Source organism: Fusarium fujikuroi, chromosome FFUJ_chr06, assembly GCF_900079805.1.
Source record: "Fusarium fujikuroi IMI 58289 draft genome, chromosome FFUJ_chr06".
Classification (NCBI taxonomy): Eukaryota; Fungi; Ascomycota; class Sordariomycetes; order Hypocreales; family Nectriaceae; genus Fusarium; species Fusarium fujikuroi.
The window spans coordinates 2,866,839-2,887,380 of record NC_036627.1 but is presented as its reverse complement, the minus strand read 5'-3'; the positions used below and the strand labels follow the sequence as shown (position 1 = coordinate 2,887,380).

Sequence of the window (20,542 nt, the reverse complement as noted above, 5' to 3'; positions counted from 1 at the left end):
AGAGAGAGAGAGAGAGAGAGAGAGAGAGAGAGAGAGAGAGAGAGAGAGAGAGAGAGAGAGAGAGAGAGAGAGAGAGAGAGAGAGAGAGAGAGAGAGAGGAGAGAAGGAAGGAAGGAAGGAAAGGAAACACGACGTGACAATGAGCCTCTACAGTTAAAAGTAGTCACTGAGGATACATCGATTGGGATGAATGAGAGGAGGGAACAAATACATAAGTATACATCTTCGTCTAGACGAAGAATAATGAAGTATCAATCGAACTGGGTTCTTCTACGCATAAGCCGAGGACCCCCAGCTGAAGTTGGGCAATCCTCTTTGTTTGCATTCGAGAACTGTACCTATAGAAAACCACGACTTGATACTGCTGTTTGCGCATGCAATCGCTACCTACTGTATCTGGCCAGCTAACGTACCCAGGTAACTTAGGTATTCACCGTCATGCAAATTGACTCTATCAAGTGGCGTAGGTACATTCACCGTCAAGACCATTCAGAGTTCCCCTAAGCTCGAGTATGTGACTCGAGCTGAAAGAGCAACTAGGTCAGAACCTTTCCCTAAGGTTGGCTGACAGACAGACCCAGACCCCAGTTTCCATTGTAATGGCAAACTTAGTACTAAAGTACCTACCTCCTACCGGTCACTTCCATTAGGTACGTTGGACCTCGCCTTTCATACAGCGCTTGCATCGCGGTGATGCATCCTGACACTGATAGTCACTGCTAGTCTTGGCAATGAATAACACAAGGGGTCAGAGAATTCGAGTGCCTCGTTACAAATTGAATGAGGCTATTGTTGCCTCTGCTTATCTACTCATGAAACTGAGTGAAGAAGAAAATTATGACATTCTGCATATTCTGCCAAAAAGAAGCATTATCACCAAGCCTACAAAGCTGGGTAAATACCCAATCTTCATCCTAACTCCTACATATCTTCAACTTTTGGATCTTGTGGCCAAGTGTTTCGCCGGATTTCTTTGTATGTTCCCCCATTTACCTCTAGTTTTGGTATATGGCACCTTCCTGCTCTTACGAGTTGCGTAGCACGGGCTGGAGTTAATAAGGAAGGCGCATACCTTCAGTCTTCCCCGTAGTGCTTCTTGCCAACACCACAACCTGCACACTTCTTTCTCCCTCCCTCCCCGCCTCTCTCTCTTCAATCCCATCTTCCTACCCTCGACTTCGGTTTTATTTCTTCAGCCCGATTCCCTGCACAAGGTCGGTCACTTGTGTCAAAGTGATGGCAAAGGTGTGAAAGCCCACTCGTTCTTAAACTAGGTATCTTATACTGCATTACGCATATTGGCCACCTCTGCATTTCTACATTCCTTCTCACACTTTTGCAGAAGCATCATTCTGCTAGATATTCCCACGACCTCATCTGCATCCACACTCAGACAGATCTGGACCATCTAGCAAACCAAATCTAATAGGCACCTTCCTTGAATCCCAGAGATACTGATCGTCCTTACCACCTCCGGCGAACAAGATATACCAACCTGAGCCAGCATGGAGGATCTGTCCTCTCCCATCAGCATTGCTTCGTCTACCCCAACTGCTCCAACTTCGGCTTCAAAAGTCACTTACACCACTGCTGGCACCCCGTACAATCCTAGCACTTCTCAGCCACTGCAACCGCCTGCCCGACGAGGTCGCTCTCTCAAGTGGCCTGCCGGTCTCCCTACAGCTGGGCTATCTCTGCTTCCCAAATCTGTTCTTGCCACTCTACCCCTCAAAGCTGGATCACGACCATCGACTCTTCAGCAATACAGCCCTCAGACGCCCTACGACAGAGCATCCAGCCCCTTGAACGATACAGACCACAGATGCATCAACATGTCCGCCCAAGTAACCCGAATCGTGCCTTCTGCGACTCCATCGCCACTTACGTCCCTTTTCTCCGAAGCTGAACAAGATACACTTACTGATGTTGATGCAAGTGAGGAAAGCGATGAAGAATGCGAACTTGGCATGGACCCGTTGATGAATATGACAGTAAAGTCTCTTCACAACCTGGCTTCTTATCCAAACCCCAATCAGAAGCGAGCTCAGAAAGCCCTTCTTCGTGGGCTTAAACCAGCCCTGGGCCTGAAGACGACAACCCGTGTTGACGAGCCTTTGGCTCCCATCACTCGTTCCTTTGGACTCCAAGATGCGTCCAAAAACAACAACAACGCCCTTCAAAGTGTGTTACAGCCGCCACAGGCAGAGAATCCTACCCTCGGAAGATCTTTTGATGACGCATTCTGGAATTCCCAGCCCAATAAGTCGCACAGCATTCCCCTTGACTCATCCCGGAGCTTCAATCTCGCAGTTGGCAGCAATACCACCCGTGCTCCTGGCACCATGGCTCCTGGTGCCGGCGCTCCACGGCCTTTGACTGCCGGCCCCCCTGGTCAACGCCAATATCGACCATCGACCTTTGAGTCAACTTTCAAAGCACTCCACACCAATATACCAAGCCAAGATGTCAAGCAAGATGAAGACGAAGACGTTCTTATCATTACGCGGCAGACTCTACGACAAGCAGGCATCAGTAACAGTAGCCTAGCACAGAATATATCGTCGTTTGAAGCAACTGCTTCCCAGGCTTCACAAACCGTAGAGGGTTTGGAGGGTTTGTCTGCCAATTGCAAAACCACCCGGCCAAGTGCACCCACAACCGCCGCGACGCGAGGCTCCCAGTATTCTGCGAGAGGAGCGTCATCTTGGGGCTTAGGCACTGCTGCGACATCTGCATGCTGGACATCATCACCCGAGCTCAGCCAGTCTCGATACACATCGGGACCCAGATTCAGAGCACCAAAGGAACTTCAGGCCTACAACAATAAAATCAATCACGCCTGGTACTACGGAGCCGATTTCCTAGTAGCTACCCCAAGCGAGATTGCTTTGCAGGTCCAGCCTCCCAAGGCAAAGGGGCAGTTTGGTGCAATTGGGGATGGTCGTCCGTCAAAGAAAGGTGAATTCCATCGCCGACTCGAAATTGAAGACGCCAATCGCATGTCAGTGGCAGACCATGCTCGCCCACTGTTCAATATGGCACATGCAAGCGTGCAGCAGTTCATTGAAGGCGAGTGGAACAAGAGCCAGGGACGTGCTACGGTACTACAGGCAACCAAGTAGAGGCTGTTAGTCAGGAAGGAGGTGATTGGCGATGAGTATGAAATATTTCTCATACGATGCCCTATACACGACAGCATGGAATAGTTTCTGAGAAAAAGTATGTGGATGATGACGACCTTGCGTGACTGTTGCAGGGCGGGAAGGTTGGATGCTTTTTGGGATGGGCTCTGACGGAAGCCAGTCACGATGTGAGCAGCGATGCTATACTTACACGAAACAACGGGCAAGCAAATGTATTTCGGCCGACCCACAACGTTGGCAGTATAGGAAGAACGGGCAACTTAGTAGTCCTTAGCCGGCATACGAAAACGGAATATGATGAACAATTATCATACTTGCAACGGGAGCGTTGAGCCTCTTGTGACTGGTGTGCAGCTGATTAAGTACAACGTGACCCATAATTATGCGTCTACTAAAGCCAAACTTTTCTTCTCAAAAGGATTCCGAGAGTTAGGAACAGTAGTATGTTGATATACACAGGCGTAGTAGCCAGAAACTTTGATCTTACTATATGTTGTGTAACAGGCACCACTGAAAACAAGCTCGCGATGAGGAAAATTCGATAGTCTAACTGGTGACGGTATATCCCGTAACCATGCTATCCATTGATGCTACCTATGTAGCTCTCGACTTGTCATGGGGTGTTGAGTATACTTGGTGCATGGCGGTGATGGCACATGTCAGAAAGTGACAATGACCAACATTGTTCTTGGGGTACGTTGCCTTTTCAAGCTAGCACCAACTTTAGGTTAGTAGTTTTGAAGAGAAGATGAAGACAATTGAAGGAGAGTGTGAGTGGGTCTCATGACGTTGGGAACCTAAGGGGCCTTTGTTTTTTTTTGGGAATCTCATGTAGGTAGACTACATAATTTCCTTTCCGCAGATAACAAGTAATGGGACACAGAGTTAGAAAAAGTTGAATTTGCAGTTACAGAGACGTATTCTTTAGGTCATTTCGAAATAGACTGTATTTCGGAGGCTCTGACTGGAGATTTTGTGTCAGATAGTGTCTGCTCCTTACAGTAGGTAGGTAGGTAGGTAGGTACCCTACCTTAGCCCACTTCTTTTTACTGCTGGCCTCTTTTCCCTTCTTTCATTTACAAAGTTCAAGTCTCTTGATTGCATCCTCTTCCCTTCTTCCTCGGTACCGGTCCTGAACTACAACCATCGCTTGCTACCTACTTTCTGGCTCTTCGTTACCACGAGAATCCGTCTTTTTGTGCGCGTTAACGCACGACCCAACAAGAGCGAGGATACAAGTGCAAAGCGGGAACCGGACGAGAAACCTAGATTTTACCCACTCCAACGAGAAAAGGCCACAATACCAATCGATCGCTCTGCAGGCCAACCGGAGCACAAACCCGAGAACAAACAACTTTCGCGATAAATTCAAACAAACGAGATACAATACAAAGATGGTCTACGTACGGCAAAAGGAGCTCCCTGCGCTCCGTGAGTACAAATACTCCGGTGTCGACCACTCACTGCTTTCCAAATATGTCCTAAAGCCCTTCTACACGAAATTCGTCATCAAGTGCTTCCCTATGAGCATGGCACCGAATCTGATCACTCTGACGGGGTTTTCATTCGTCGTTGCGAACTTCTTGACGCTGCTGTGGTATACTCCCACTCTTGACCAAGATTGCCCCTCCTGGGTGTATTATTCTTGGGCACTGGGCTTGTTCCTATATCAAACGTTCGATGCTGTGGATGGAACTCAAGCGTAAGCTTCTTAGAATCGCATCTGCCATGTATTGAATCTGTGCTGACTAAACGGCCAGGCGCCGAACTCGGCAATCCGGACCTCTGGGCGAACTCTTCGATCATGGGGTAGATGCTTGTAATACCTCACTCGAGGTCCTTCTTTTTGCTGCTTCTCAGAACATGGGACAGAGCTGGCAGACGGTGGCAGTCTTGTTCGCATGTGAGTCAACACTAGCGGTTCTGTTGGGATGCGCGATGCTAACTTGATAGCCCTCCTGACCTTTTATGTTCAGACGTGGGAGACTTATCACACCAAAACTCTCACTCTTGGCATTGTCAACGGACCTGTCGAGGGTGTTCTTGCGATCGTCCTGGTCTTCGTTTTCACTGGCTACGTTGGGGGTGCTCATTTCTGGCAGCAGAGCATGTTCCATACCATCGGTGTGCCCTCCACCATTGGCATCCCATCTTTCATCTACAACCTCACATTTACCGAGTGGTATCTTATTCAGGGCAGTATTGTTCTTGTCTTCAACACTGTTGAGTCTTCCCTCAACGTCATCCGCGCTCGACGTGCCCGTGGTGACCGATCTCGAGGTGCGCTCCTTGGCCTCGTGCCTTTCTTCAGCATCTGGTCTATGGTGGTTGCCTACCTTTATCTCCAACCCAAGATCCGCGAATGCCATCTTATCCCATTTGCCCTCTTCGCCGGCCTTGTCAATGCCTACAGCGTCGGTCAGATGATCACTGCCCACCTTGTTCACCTGCGTTTCCCCTACTGGAACGTGCTGGGCCTGCCTCTTGCCTTTGGTGTCATCGATTCATTGGGTCCCATCTTCCAGCGTTACCTAGGGTTTGGATGGCCCAGCGCCCTTGGCGATAATGTCTACCAAGTGGCTTTCATGTTCATGATGCTCGGAACCGCCGTCGGTGTCTACGGAAGTTTTGTCGTTGACGTAATCGTTACCATCTGCGATTACCTCGACATCTGGTGCCTCACCATTAAGCATCCTCATGTTGAAAACGAAGGCGCTCAGACCAATGGTACAAAGAAGGACTAAATGACTGATATAAGTCCATGTCGATGGGTTTATGGCGGTACAGGGGCTCGATCCCCTGAATAGAAGAGTCACATGACAAGACAAAACAACTGGGCTCAAAAATAGAGACGTCGGTAATTCCAGGTTCGAACGGAGTAATGGAAGCGTTTCATGCAGGATTGGGAATGAGTCAGGGTATCTAAGGAGGTTTGAAAGATGGTTATCGCGATTATTACATATGTCACGGTCGGGAATGTCTTTGGTTATCACGGTTTTCGTGTAGAAGTTTTGTATGATTTGTACGAGAAACGGGCTTGGTTCTTTCTTTTTGGAGTTCTGCAGCGTGTGTTTGTATAATGTTACTGTAGCTTGTAGATGCTATTTCTATGTCTGCTGCCAATTTCAACAATAGATAATTCTCTGCGAATCTGTATGTATGCATGACCATATAGATCCAACAACATGGGCTAGGCTTTCAAGATCATGCCGATCGAAGGGGGCTAAGAAACCTTTAATAGAAAATATTTCACTATTTTTGCAACTAACTATACTTGACTTTCCAAGATCCTATAGCATGGCCGTGCATATGGCAGACATTTGCTGCGTGTTTCTGAAAACCAATCCAAAATTTCTTGGGAGACATACGTAAAAGCCTTGAATACAAAACGCCGCGCCAAAAAGCCCCGACGGGCGGGGTATCATCTTCCACCTAGTGTCTTAGGGTAATATACGTCAATCATAATGAAGCCATTCATGTATCCTTTTTTCCAATTGGCCCTTATGCGCCTTGCCGCTCACTCAGAGAAGATCATCAGTGCCGCTCGCGACACTCTGTTCGATGGCATTGGTGATTGAACGCTCTGAGAAAACAGGACCCTGGCCATCACATCTAGCGCAGTTCTTCAGACGCTCGCTGACATCGGCAATATCAACAAGGCCTTTCTTGAACAATTCGTGGGATATGATAAAGTCCCATGTTGCACCGGCAGCTAGGAGACGTTCACCATCGTCTGAGGTAACAATGCGGTGGGAGGGCGACTTGTTTGTGTGATTCTGCAAGACGTTGGAGTAGAAGTCGGTAGGTTTGAAGCGCAGAGGCCCGGTTGCAGGCTCTGGAGAGATGGAACCATGGCTCATGCGGGAAGTCGCGCGAAGAATTTCGTTCTCGGTAGATATTTTCTGGAGATCTCGCTTTAAACGTTCATTTTCGAGGGATGATTGTTGCTGGGCGGCCTCAAGGCCGGCAAGCTTCGCCTCAAGGTCTTTGACATGCTTTTCTTTCCTCTCGCGGAAGGCACGCTGCCTGTACAGCCATATGTTAGTCAAGTATTAAATCGTCGCCATCAATCGCATTTCGAGGTCATAGCAATGTTGTGTACCATGAGGTCTACTCGAAAAAAAAAAAAAAAAAAAAAAAAAAAAGAAAAAAAAAAAAAGAAAAAGGAAAAGAAAAGAAAAGAAGAAAGAACAAGGCGGGAGAGGAGCGGAGACGTACGCAGCGCGATTCTGTGCTTTCCTCCGAGACTGAGCAGGAGTTAAGTTCTCGTCCTCCTCGCTGCCCCCGCGGGCAACGGACTGCTCGTCAGGAGAGCCATTCCTCAATGAGCCTCCTTGCTGTTGATGGGCTTGGGCCTGAGAAGTATAGCCGGGAGGTGTCGGGGGGCCCGGAAAGCCAGAGGCAGGCTGGTGAGGGTTTGCATTGAAGCCTTGGGCTGTGGTATAATCGAAAGACTGGAACTGATCATTTTGACTGGCAGAGAGGCCGTCGTAGTTTTCCTAGACGTGCCAAAGCAATATGTCAGCAAAGATGCGCTAAAGCTATGAGATAGACGAGCTGCAGGTACAACGCTGAAGATGCCGAGATGGTCGTGCTTGTGAGGCTCAACATTGCTAGAGTAATGCTCAGGTAAGGAAACGCTAAGGCAGGGCTGCACCGGGGGAGTGGGGGAGATCGCGGAGAAGGGGTCGTTTACTGACAGGCGGGGATGCATTGAAGTCATCGGAGCCGGCGGAATGCGAGTGTGACGGCGTCAGAGGAGGAATCGGCATGAACTGGTGATAGGGCTGAGGGTTGGCAAAGTTGTATTGCCCGGTGAAATCCATCGTGAACCTTCAGAGGCGGTGGTTGAGGTTGAGCGAAGGTTAAACGAAGCGGGTGGAGCAGAGCAGAATCGAATCGAGTAGTTGGATGGGAGTGACTGTGACCACACAAAATGGACGAGGAGCCCGAGATGAATGAGCGTGAGCGTAAATGAACCAAGATGTGATAAGTCAATGCTGGTTTGAAGAGACAGAAGCGCTTCTTGGTTAAAATAGTAGAGAAGAAGTTGAGGATGGTTGTATGGGGGGCTTGGCTCTAGGTTGGTGGATGAATTAACTAGGTGCTAACGAGGCGGGTGACGCGGGTGGGTGAAGAAGAGAGAGGGGGGCAGAATGTTCAGGTGCAGACCGATTGACCAAGGTGAGAGCGAGCCCCAAGAGCACAGAGCACAGAGCACAGAGAGAACGGGCAGGGCAGGGTAGCAAGCTGGCAGGGAGGTGGTACGGAGTACGGACGGAGGAGTACAGTAGGTACTGTAAGGCAAGGCAAGGTGGTAGCTGGAGCCTTAATGAAGCATAACGTGCAATGCGTTTCACGAACGGGGGGACGGGAAAGGTTGGGCCTGGGCCCTTTTAAGAAATGGCTGAGACTCTGCGATCTAGGCCGAGCTAGGCGACATATGGCAAAGCTAGGTGCCAATCACGACTGGCACGGCATTTGCCTTTGACGTGCATATTGGCCGTTGTGTATTAGTCGTGCCAACAAGCCAGGGTCGGATATCAACATCGTGAGCTTCCTAACTCGAGCATTGCAACGAACTTCCAAATGAGAGACATTTTTGGATGATCAAAGGCCTCACAAAGGTTGTCGAGTATTACGGAAAGGGTTCCATGTCGCGTTCGAAGCTAAAGTGTCGCCTAGGAGGAGTTTCGATGGGGGAGCTGCAGCAAGGCGGCCGACGTTACTGGCCATTTAATTCGTCCCTTATTTCCTTGCCTTTACCCGCCAGTTCAGCGCTGCTCAGTTATCTCCCTGGAGCCCAATGGTTGTGTAGACGTTAAGGGCAAGTCGTGGATTAGTCCACGAGCTTGAGGCTAGAAAGAAAAAATGCGTCTCCTGCACATGCAGGCAGGGCTGGCTACCTTGAACAGCATGGAACGTTGATGCAGTAATTTAGAGGGAGTGGTGCACACTGATCAGGTCCCTTGACACACTGTTCTTATCAGCCAGTATCTTGATTCCATTCATTTCGTGAGCCGCCACTTTTGACTGCAGAACACAGTACCTTAGTAGTTTCGTGAGTTTCTGAAGTCTGTGCTAGCGCCAAGTTGACATCCAATGTTAGTCAGACAACTCTCGGTTCAGATATATGACGGCCTCAGAACATGGAACAAACGACGGACGGACCTGACAAACCGACTCCACTGGCCAGAGTGGTCCTAGCAAACTTCAAAGGTTCCGTCTAATGCACAATGGTAAAAATAACTGTTGCCTGATCCCCATCGCGGTTCTCTTTCCTCCTTCTGCCCCGAAGCCTGGTGGGTCGTTGGCGTGTAGGTAAGCACCTCAGGGTCGTCTTTCACATGGGGGTTCAAGAGGATCTGCGCTTGACATATCAAGATCGTATAAGCCAAGATATCTAGGTATCTACATATCTCCTTCGATCCTAGGCGCTCCGGATTTGTTCGGGATTTAATCGACTTTGTGCAGTCCTGGCACATTGGTTTCCCTTGCCTAATCCGGCAATATCGTGCGCCAAACAGTATATCCATCAATAGATAACGACCTACCTCAACACAACGCCACGAATGCATCTCGCAAACCTCTTAACGGCCCTCTCATTCCCATTCCCATTCCCATTTCCCATTCCCAGCCTTACAAGGACAACTGCTGAAGCTTCTTCGGCCCTATTTGCACACGCAGACCCGTATTTTGATCTAGTATGCTCAGCCTGGTCCAGCGCACTCGATACAACAGACAACAACTTCCTCAAGCGAAGCCACATCTGCATCCGACTCTGCTTAGTCGGCCGCCCGCCCGCATTGCCCGCCCGCCGCTTAAGCAAGAGACCCTCAAGAGACCCCCGACTGATCCCGTAAAACAATGGAGAGCTTGAGCACAAGAATTTTTGAGCCATCTCTGCTCGCTTGCACGTGGTTCGGCCTGAGTTCTGTGCTCTCTTGGGCAACTTCTCCCAACCTTGGCCGGGTTTGTTTGGGGAAGATATACACAAACTCGGCCCATAGAATCCGCACATGAGAGTAAGATATTAGGGTTGGAGGGGAATTGCTACGGCGCAGCTGTCGAATTGGTGTGTTGTTGCTAATCGCCTTGACCTCCAGAATCATTAGAACTGTGAGCAAGGTAGTTTGGCTCCTCTACTCCTGTACGCAAATGGTCAAGTAGTCAGTCAGCAACCGCACCCACAACCCAAAGACATTTGCTCCGTTTAGGTGCTTACTGACTTATCATCGCTAGCACATGGAAGACTGTGTAACCAATAATACAGTACCCAGGCGCCTCTTCGCGCAACCCCTGCTGGACCCGTCGGGTCTCTCTGTCTCCAGGGTCTGTCCTGGAATGGTCAATTCCTTGGGTATCTAAGTAGTTAAGCGGTATCCTAAGACCCTTGGTACATGATATATGCAGTCGAGGGTCCTAATACCATTCCCCGTGGAATGGGATACCGACACTTCTCCCCGGGAAATCGGACTCATATGTTGCACCCACGATATGGTAACCCACCTAGGTATCCATCTGATGGGCGCAGCTTTGTGTAGGTGCATGCGAATGCAACTCGCAAGTTGTCAAACGTGGGGAGCAATCAACTTGGATCTTACGCACCCTCCGGAGCAAACCCCGTGCATAATAAGGTAGATCCCGCACTCGCTCACCTAAAGCCTCAAGCAGATGGGTGGGTGCTGCCCGCCAGCCCTCTTCACCATTCCGACTTCTACCACACCTTGGATACTTACCTAGGGTAACATTGAGCCGAGAGATTGGCATTCAGACTAGGTGTGTACGTGTTGTCACCCCAATACCAATGGTCGGGTACCTTAGCCACTGTGCCTAGAATGTGATGAACGGATTGTTCTTGGTGCCGTTATTCCCGACTTGCACAATCATCATACTCACGTAAGTGATATTAATCCACGAAGCTAATGTAAGTCAGACGGCCAGGTGACTGACTCTTGAGGTTTTAGCGAGCCCAGCTTAGCCCAGCTTAGCACTGCTGAAACTCAATTGTTCCATTTGCGGAGTGGCTTCTTTTCAGCAGACCAACCCAGCCTATCTCATACCTGGGACACTTTTAATCTCACAAGTCTTTGATGTTGATGTTATGGATATGTTTGTTTCCTCTGACTCACAACTTCACTCGTTACATTGTGTTTAACACAAAAGAATCATCACGAGCTTACAATAACATCCCGTTTTGACCTACGTTATACAAACGGGAAACTTCTTGGCTGGAATGTTCAAATCTTTTTTTTTTTTTTTTGTTCATGATCCCAGGGACTATCTGTAGTGTTATCTCTTGTTCTCCAGTCTCCCTTTCTCATCTGAATTTTAGTAGTTCTCACATTCTAGAAATCCTACAGCTTCTAGATCGTTTCAACTCATTAAGGCAAGAGTCTCTTGGGTGTACGAGGATAATAGCTTGCCAAGTGCACGCTTGGAAGGTTCAAATACCACGCAACCACACGGTCCAAGCCAATACCACCGCCACCGTGAGGGGGAACACCGGCACTGCGGAAAATGTCGACATACTCCTTGATGCCTTGGCTTTTAGGATCGATACCCTTTGTACGAATTCGTGCTTCCAGGGTCTCCGGGACGTGAATACGTTGACCACCCTGTTGAACAAGTTAGTGACGACTAGGCAAACGATATAGGAGAGGGTGCCATACAGAAAGAATCTCTTGTCCACGCATAAAGAAATCGAAGGCATTCGTGACCTTGGGATTCTCGGGGTCCTCCAGGGCATAGAAAGGTCGTGCACCCTCAGGGAACTTGTCAAGGACGTAGAAGTCGGTGTTGTACTTTTCCCGGATAAGAGCACCCAGTGCCTTCTCTTGTGGTGTGCTCATGTCCTCTTCATCGGACACATTGCGGTACTCCTCTGGGCCCTCAGCTCTAAGGAGCGCCTGGCCCTCAGCGAATGTAAGGCGAACCTCCTTACCGGGCTGGGGCAAAAGAAAGTCCTCAGAAGGGTAAACTGTTCGAACAAGAGCAATCTGCTCGGCACATCGCTCCTGAAGCCCTCGGAAGATATGAAGAAGAACCCCCTCGAGCATGTCGCGGACTTCGTGGTAATGGTCCTCGATTTCCATCTCAAGATCAAGACCGGTGAACTATTGATGTAGGTCAGCGCTGTCCTCTGTGTGCACGAGGGAGTCTGGTAGGGCAAATAGGGATATTTACTTCTGTCATGTGTCTAGGGGTGTTAGAGTTCTCAGCTCGAAATACCGGTCCGATGCACAAAACACGCTTCCGACCACCAGCAATCTCGTACTGCTTGTAAAATTGGGGAGATTGGGCCAAGTAAGCCTGCTTGTCAAAGTAGGGCATGCCGAAAACGTTGGATCCTCCTTCAGAAGCAGCTCCAATGAGGCAAGGCGCCTCAAATTGGACAAAGTCGCGAGCTTCAAGGTACTCGACAAACAGCTTGCGAACGGCCAGTCGTACATCGGCGATGGCTTGCTGAACAGGAGCTCGCTTGTGCATAACGGGGTTGTTCAAATGGGTTGCCATGCTGGCACCAGGGACGTTCTCAAGGCTCAAATTGTCAACGCCTTCCTTGACGTCCTCCACAGGGCCACCAGCGTCCTCATCGTCAAAGTTGGTAACAGGGCGGTTAGCAACAGCAAGACACATGCCAAGAACTTGAGGGCCAGGGCTGATAACGTAGCACTTGGCGATATGTAGCTCGTAATTGGAGACCTTCACACTCTTGACTGGCTCCTGGGGCTTCACAACCTTAGCTTCGACAAGAATGTAGCCTTCTAGATTTAGACTACCAATCCACTTGACCATCTGCTTAGAGACAGGTGCGCCTTCGCTGTTAGCCGCGACGACACCCTGGATAGCCCAGTCACGCTCCTCACGAAGCTCAACGAAGGCCATCTTGGCACCTTGCATGCGCGCATTCTGGATCCACGCACGAAGCTTGATGGTCTTGCCGAGATGCTCATCGCTCAGGTTTCGAAGCTTGACTCGCTCCGCATCGATCTTGGTAAGATGAGTGGAATCTCCATAGTTATCTTTAGCGAGGTCTTCGGTATTTCCAGCAGCAGCCTTTGCAGCAGACTGTCGGGCTTCGTGTTCAGCAGCTCGGCGTGCCTTCTCAGCTTCCTTCTTAGCCTTCGCCTCAGCCTTCTTCAATGCCTTCTTTGAGGGGCCAGCCTCTCCGCCTTCGACAGCTTCACCACTAACGGCAGGAGCCTGGTCGGCGGGAGGGGGGGCAGAAGCTTTCTCAGCAGGGGCGTCAGCCATGGTGAAGTCACTCGAATATGTGTTTCGTAGGCGTTGGGTTTCGTTCTCGCGCAATCACTTTGTGTCGGTTGACGAGGGAGGGTTGGTATAAAAACACGCGACTGGAGGTGTTTCGATATGGCCAAAGCTAGGGGAGGCTCACGACGAGACCGGACTAGAATCAGGAGATAGTAACGAAGGTGACTGTGTCGGTGGGAGAAAATAAGGTGACGCATAAAAATGTGAAGTGGTGGTTGCCCATCAGTCAGGCCGCGCAGCGGGGTTCCTGCCCCGCCATACCAATCCATTTCAACTGCGGCGTCATGGTGGGGTTATCCAAGCACCATCGTCTTCAACACCCAACCCGACGGGACCTTATTATTAACCCCAGCATTTTGGTCCAAGGAAAATGCCATCTAAACGGCTGCTTTTCTTTTTTAGTGTCCATACACGCAAAGACCACAGGCCCCAGGCTCAAATTAACAGCTATTCATATTAAGTTTATCATACATCTCCCCAATGTCCCATCCTATATTTGACGAAACCATTTCCGTCCAACATCGCGGGATTTGACAACGCTGACGGGATGTACCCGTTGTGGAAAGAGATTCGCTTCGTCCTGAGCCTCCATCGCCTCGCTTGTCTTGCCTGCTCCTAAACGCCGGCACCGAAAGAAATCCTGAATGATATGATATGCAACCTATACACTAACGTCACCACCCCTTTCAACCCCACATCCGTATCCCCATGCTTCGAGTCCTGAATGGCACCCTTCCTCCATGGTCCGGGCAATACATACATCCCGTCTCATTTGTCCTATTCTAAGTATTACTATAAACGAAACCTGTCGCCCCAGGGACGCTAGCTTGGGTACAGAGACTCCGATTTCTCGCAAGTGAACAAGTTGATATGTTGATCGCCTCGTGCAGCACATCCAAGAATTGGCCGATGAGGGTGGAATGCAGTGGCTGATATAGGCGAGCTGCGGTTTTGTTGTAGAAAGCTTGAATAGGGCTCAACATTCGAAAGCTCATGCCCATCAAGATTAAAGACCTTCACTGCGTGGGCCGATGTACCCCTGTCAATCGAGTTAGTTCTAGCCCCTGTGATTCATGATCCTTGCGCTGAATCAATACTTACACTGCAAAGACTGGTAGATGCTCATGAGTGCTGGCTGTTCTAAGTGTGTCTCGTGTTGTCTGGAAGGAGTGCAGCGGCTTATCCATGCGAATATCCCAGATTTTGACTTTGCCATTTCTGCTTGCACTCAGGAGCTCGCGTTGTCCGCCGCGCTGCATATGTACGCTCTTGATCCATTGTCGATCTGACTCATCCTTCCATTTGCGCACCATGGACTCTTGAGGTCGGTTTCTGGTGTCAAAGACTCGAACGGCACCGTCGCCGAAGCCGGCGACAAACATGTTACCCGTCATTTGATCCGAGGTGAGCGAAGTCACGCAGGAGCCCGAGCGTGCTGGGATATCCATGACACACGTCTCGTAAGCGGCATACCACACTCGAATTACTCGGACATCGCCAGCAACAAGGACTCGACCAGTGACTTGTTGCCAGTCGAACACCATGCCGGAGTTGACGTTACTGGGCACCATGTGTGTTAAGGCACGCCAGGATGATGCAAGTTCAATGGCTCTATCCGATTCGTAGTTGCGATAAACTCTGATCACACCGTCAGATGATCCTGTCAGTAACATCGCTTGGTCGTCCTCGTTGATGAACTTCATGTCGCTGATTTTTGAGCCTTCTGGATTACCGTTACTGAAACGGCTCAATCGTCCTTGCTTCTTCCAGTCCCATACGTAAACAGTGTTGCCGTCGTCCGCTACAGCAAGATGATCTTCGAATTGATGGAAGGTCATCTTGGCGGGTTGAGCACCATTGTTGATGATCCCAAGTTGATTATTCCATTTGTGACTTCCCGCTTGTTGCTTCAATGGCTGAGTTTCTCTGAAAATGGTTTCATTCCGAGCTCTTCGCCACAGACGCTCATTGTATTCGGTACTTCCAGGCTCATCGGCCTCACTCGGCTTCATCTGTGGTTCACGGAAATACTCAATTGACCATTCCAGGAATTTGCTCCTGAGGGGCAGTGCAGGGGGCTTCATCAGATCCCGCTCTTTGTATGCGCCTGAAAACGGTTCATGCGCAACATTGTATTGAGCCAGCGATGATGGTCGATCGTTTTGTTCTGCAGGCACCGGTACTTGATTCGGCGTGAGTTTCAGAGATGGTGATCGAGGCAAAGTCGGGGTCGTAGGTCTTGATTTATCCTCATTGGTGACCAGTGATGGAAAAAGCAAGCTCGCAGTTCTACGAAGGAGTCCTGGAGATGGTAAAGGCTGCGAGTTAGAAGTGCCGGGAGCATTATTTCGCTGGCTTGCACTCGGGGTATGCTTGTGTGCCGTCCTTGCCGTACGCTTTCGAATCTCTGCCATGACTAGCTGCGTCTGAACTCCGACTTTTGAGCTGAGCAACGCGTTGTGAACAAAGTCTACAACGATAGTCGCTTCGCGTTGTACCTCAGGATGAGGATCCACACTGAGAACGAGAGCCAACTTCCACAACGCCATATATACTGTGTTGTGAGATAGGCCATGGGCCATTGGGTTGATGGTACCATCCTTGTTGCGATTATCCGGCCTTGTGTAATGCAAGCCCATCTTGTGTTCCTGGCCGTCATCTTGGGGAGGGAATATGAGATACTCCTTCTCCTCAACCAACTGTTCGTAAGCTGCAACTAAAAATTTGCTCTCAAAGCGAATAGCAAAATGAGAAAGGAACACAATGAACTCCTTGCGGACCATTGGGCTTCCATCATTACCCATGTCGAGTATCGTCCATGCGATAGACTCCTCAATACGGGCCACTTCCTCTGTCAGATCAGGGATACCCAGAAATGTAGTCATGGCATGAATCATCGCTGCCCGTACCTCGCAACAAGGATCCCTCACGAGATAAGCGAGCTTGACGTATGCATTCTCCCTGATTCCCCGCCACTTGGCCTCTGGGAGGTCTTGCCAAAGCTGGCTTATACAGAGACAAGCCCACTGGCGCAGAAGAGGGTTCTCTTCATTTTGAAGATGGGTCAAACAATATGACATAATCTCTGTTTGGTTACAGACCATTTGCCCATTTTTGTAATCCTTGCATAGCATAGCGAGAATAAAAGCGCACATTGCCTTGTGTTCGTCGCTGTCAACAACAGGCAATCCTTCGGAGGGTTTCAGAATCTGTGCGAAGTAGCTATAGCCGCTATCTTTGATGAGGTCCTGCTGACAAGAAAGGTCCACTGCAATGAGACGGGCCCAGATAAAGACCATAACTGGCTTTAACTCGGCCGCAGCCGACTGTAGGAGTTTAAGGACATACGGGAAGATGCCTATACTGAGAGCGAGCTGAACAGACCACGGGCCTAGGTCAAGAAACCGGCCGAGTAGGATAAGAGCGCGAACCCGGTGTTGCTGGCTGAGCAGTACCTGGAGCACAACCGGTAACTGGTCGGGTGACTTTTGAGCCATTGCATCGCCCCTTGTAAGATAAACATCGAAAGCAGTAAGCTGTTCTGTGAAGAATGTTGAATTTTGATATTCATAGTCAAAGCCTTCGCTTTCTTTCTTTTCAAGCATGGGGAGCTGAGCCAATGCCATGTCAACGGCTAGATCCCAAGTCTCCCACAATGGATGCTGGTGGGTGTCGGGCAGCTTAGGATAGGACTGAGGATGACATCCGTAGACCGTCATGACGCGTTGAGCAAGAAGAAAATTGCGGAATAGCGCTGCTACCATCAGGTCTTGTCGAAAAAATTTCCGGAAGAGATCACGAGGCAGTGTTGTCCACGCAATGCTGTCTGTGATAGCAGTGAAGATCCAGTTAAGTTCTCCCAGTGGTGTTCGCCGCTCCTGCAGGCGACCGGGTAGCTTTTTGGCCCGCTCTGGGCTGATGTTGGTCTTGAGGGGGTTCTGCAGAACAAAGAACCACAGGGCCATCTCAATGGGAGTGGTGAGGCAAGCTGTGAACAGGTCAGCAGGCAAAAGAGGGTTTGTCGGTAGATTCTCTTTGACAGCGCAGGCGGCCAGATGAATATAAGGCCTGAAATTAGTTTTCGTGTAGTTTGGGTCGCGCTCTGCGGCCTCCTCCTCTTCTTCTTCATGCTTTTCAACAAATCGATGGTAGTTATTGAGAATGTTGCCGGCTTCAGAGCAATCCCAGACAAAGATGGTGGGAGCTTGAAGCCAGTGTTGCAGGTCGTACAGTGATACAGGGATGTATTGTGTGTAATTCTTATTAAAAACCCAAATTTCGCCTGATGCGGTTGGCTTGGGCACGCCGTGACCGTTATAATGAAGCAAAACACGTTCGTCTTTAGCATTTCTGCGTAATGAGATGCAGAATTTCTTCGTCTCCTCGACAGAGGGATCGAGATATTGTTTATATCGCGCTCTTATCGCAAGTGTTTCGTACTGCGCCTGAAGTGACTTGCCGATATTCTCGAGGGCTTTCTGGATGGGAGGTATTGTAGGATCTGTCCATGCCTCGAGCTTCGCACCTGGGTTGGTCTTGAGCTGGTCGGGGGGTTCAACTCCTATATTCAAACACACCGCGAGAGCTGCAGACACTGTTTTTAATCTGTCTCTCTGTCGCCAATCTTGAAGTTCGTATTGTAGTGGTTTGGGTTTGCCTGTCGTCTCATGTCGCTTATCGGTAAAATACATGTACCAGTTCTGGGGGCATAATTAGCTAGGGAAAACCAAGGCAACGTAAACATCGTGCATGAATGGTCTCAGAGCCACATCATGACCTATTCCTCTGGGGCTGATGCAGAAGACACCTAACAGGTGATCAATTTGCCGAGAGGCTCGAGGCTGGTGCCCGAGGTGCTTGTTTCCACGCGCCAAGGCATACTACAGCCAGGGATTCTTTATCTTGCAACTGTCGGGCATGATACAGAGGCTGGATGTATCCGAGATGACTGACCAGCAATTTGACATTATTGAGAGGGAAAACTCACATTAGCCAGCTGAGATATGATGTCTTCCGATTGATAATGGTCCTCAAAGCCATGTCTAGCACCCCATTCAGGTATGTCATCTTCTGTTGGCTCAGGCTCTTCCATCGCCCGGGGCGCGTAGTCACTCTTCGATCGGAGGAGCATTGGCTTGGTGGGCCGCGTTTTCTGGTGATGCTCGATGTCGTCTCTTGTCTCGAGCACTATGCTTCCGTTGCGCCGGTTTGGCGCGCTCAGCGGTCGTTGGTCATCGTCGTCGCTCCTGGTAGCATCGTTCGATGTTGAACGGCCGTTCATCCTGGGTCGCGCTGCCGAGGCAGTTCCGTTGGGCTCAACGGTAGGCGCAGAGGTGCCGTTTACGTCGGATCGCAGCGCCATGACGCCCGAATAACTATAAAAGTGTTACGGTCGACGCAGGTAGTTGGTTGTGGCCGAGATGCGCGGATTGTCGTGACGAGCGTGGGTTGAAGTGTCTAGCGTTGGTGGAGGAGCTTGGAGTGAGGCGGGTTTGGCTGGCTGAGTAGGTGTAAATATGTGGAGGAAGTGACGTCTATTGGAACGACACAGCTGTCATGGTCCTCTGTGTAGCTCAAGCCGGCATTGCGGATGATAGCCTTCTATTTGAGCCTGTTTCACTATGGGTTGGTCACTGCGCTTAGGTGTAGAATACTCAGAAGCAGTTGGAGGACTTTCGACTGTGGTTGGGAGAAGCCAATGATGAGGTCTAAAGTTCGTTGGCGGCTGACCAGGATAAAGGCAGAAATTAATAATTCCTAGTACACCATCTGGTTCCGTTAGTACTGGCTTCTTCACTTCCACACAAAGGCAGCACGCATTTATAGTAAACTCGATATAAATCGTAGTTTGAGTATGATCGGAATATCTCCAAGGCTTCAAATAAGGTCTGGTTACGTGCGACAGCACTGGTGTTGGTCATTCAAATGCTTGAAGGCTGACCAATATAAGGTTTGGTATGGACATAGGGTAACTGCTAGGTAATGTTCTTGTTACTTACCGACCTCACCTAAGGTGATGGGTCTTACTGGGCCCCCACTCCAATTGAAACCCTGGCTGGCCAGAGGGCGTAAGAAAACCTCCGACCTCGAAGCAAGGCGCCAAACGCACCTAAACTCCAGTAGGTAGTGTACTATTTAAAACCCCATATACATTGTGCCAACTCAAGTCATCCATCACTTAGATAGTGGTCCAAAGTTCTCTTAGCTTCTCTGGCCAGCCCATTAGCATGGGGTGGGCTGACGTAGAAAGCCACAACAGTGGACAAAGATGACTGCACGTGACCTGCATGTGGCTTGTTAGTCACCGAGGTTTCTTTCTCCTCTACTAGGTAAGTAGGTAGGTACTGCCGCCAGACTGTACAATGCAGGAAGGCATGATGTGCTTACCTATCTACGGATATCTGCCACTCATGAACTTGCCACTGGTAAAAACCAAAATGGACAATCAACGCGTTTATAATGCAGACCAAATTGGAACCTAAGAACCCCAATAGCTGAGCGGCAGGGTATGTTTTTGAATTACACTAGCACAAAAAAACTCAGCATTTAAGACAACGACTGTTTGCTGTCACAAGGAACGAGCTCGCGAGTATCGGGCAAATAAGCAGATTCACCGCTATGATGTGAGTCCTCCCAAGAGCTGAGTACTTTTGGGTATTGTAGTGCAAGTTAGAATGGTCGATCCAAGTATCCTTTCCAGTCTATTATAAAGTACTGGATTTGAGGCTGGAACTTGTGAGATCTGCTGACCACTACGGAGTGAAGTTGTCGGATATCTATTACAGAATGTTGCGGAGTGTGCGTTCGCTGGATTATTCCGGTTGCAAGAAACATCTTTCTTCATCGATACTGTACAATCCATATATACTACTAGGTAATTTAGTACCTGCCTGGTAAGTGCTCCATGCCAGCCTGAACAAGCCGCTACTATGTTGACGGGGTGCCGGATTTCCATCCCTTTATTATTTTTAATTACATCGTTCATTCGAGAGGGAGTTCGGTGGGGCTAAGCCAGAGGGAAGAACTTAAGAAGTAGGTAATTTACCTTGGCGTGCGTAGGCCGTTGGGTTTGACGATGTTAGCGCCCGAGAAACATGAAACCACATCCTGGCCACCCAATAAGG

The 20,542-nt window shown here is 49.5% G+C and overlaps 5 protein-coding genes; 2 read left to right on the top strand and 3 right to left on the bottom strand.

Moving 5' to 3' along the window:
- Positions 1–1,505: 1,505 nt before the first annotated feature.
- Positions 1,506–3,122, top strand: FFUJ_06221 (uncharacterized protein; the record flags this gene model as incomplete). Its single annotated transcript, XM_023579522.1, has 1 exon — positions 1,506–3,122. The coding sequence occupies one exon, from the start codon at positions 1,506–1,508 to the stop codon at positions 3,120–3,122; it is 1,617 nt and encodes a 538-aa protein (XP_023432346.1).
- A 1,415-nt stretch (positions 3,123–4,537) lies between these two features.
- On the top strand, positions 4,538–5,887 carry FFUJ_06220 (related to ethanolaminephosphotransferase; the record flags this gene model as incomplete). XM_023579521.1 has 3 exons in its annotated part: positions 4,538–4,845; positions 4,904–5,046; positions 5,097–5,887. 3 exons carry the CDS (start codon positions 4,538–4,540, stop codon positions 5,885–5,887), a joined length of 1,242 nt encoding a protein of 413 aa, XP_023432345.1.
- A 777-nt stretch (positions 5,888–6,664) lies between these two features.
- On the bottom strand, positions 6,665–7,969 carry FFUJ_06219 (related to YAP1-transcriptional activator involved in oxidative stress response; the record flags this gene model as incomplete). XM_023579520.1 has 3 exons in its annotated part: positions 6,665–7,169; positions 7,362–7,642; positions 7,844–7,969. The coding sequence occupies 3 exons, from the start codon at positions 7,967–7,969 to the stop codon at positions 6,665–6,667; spliced, it is 912 nt and encodes a 303-aa protein (XP_023432344.1).
- A 3,558-nt stretch (positions 7,970–11,527) lies between these two features.
- FFUJ_06218 (related to aspartate--tRNA ligase) lies at positions 11,528–13,400 on the bottom strand (the record flags this gene model as incomplete). XM_023579519.1 has 3 exons in its annotated part: positions 11,528–11,761; positions 11,816–12,259; positions 12,330–13,400. 3 exons carry the CDS (start codon positions 13,398–13,400, stop codon positions 11,528–11,530), a joined length of 1,749 nt encoding a protein of 582 aa, XP_023432343.1.
- Positions 13,401–14,240: 840 nt separating this feature from the next.
- FFUJ_06217 (related to raptor, a binding partner of target of rapamycin (TOR)) lies at positions 14,241–18,780 on the bottom strand (the record flags this gene model as incomplete). XM_023579518.1 has 3 exons in its annotated part: positions 14,241–14,457; positions 14,520–18,118; positions 18,406–18,780. The coding sequence occupies 3 exons, from the start codon at positions 18,778–18,780 to the stop codon at positions 14,241–14,243; spliced, it is 4,191 nt and encodes a 1,396-aa protein (XP_023432342.1).
- Between the last annotated feature and the right edge of the window lie 1,762 nt (positions 18,781–20,542).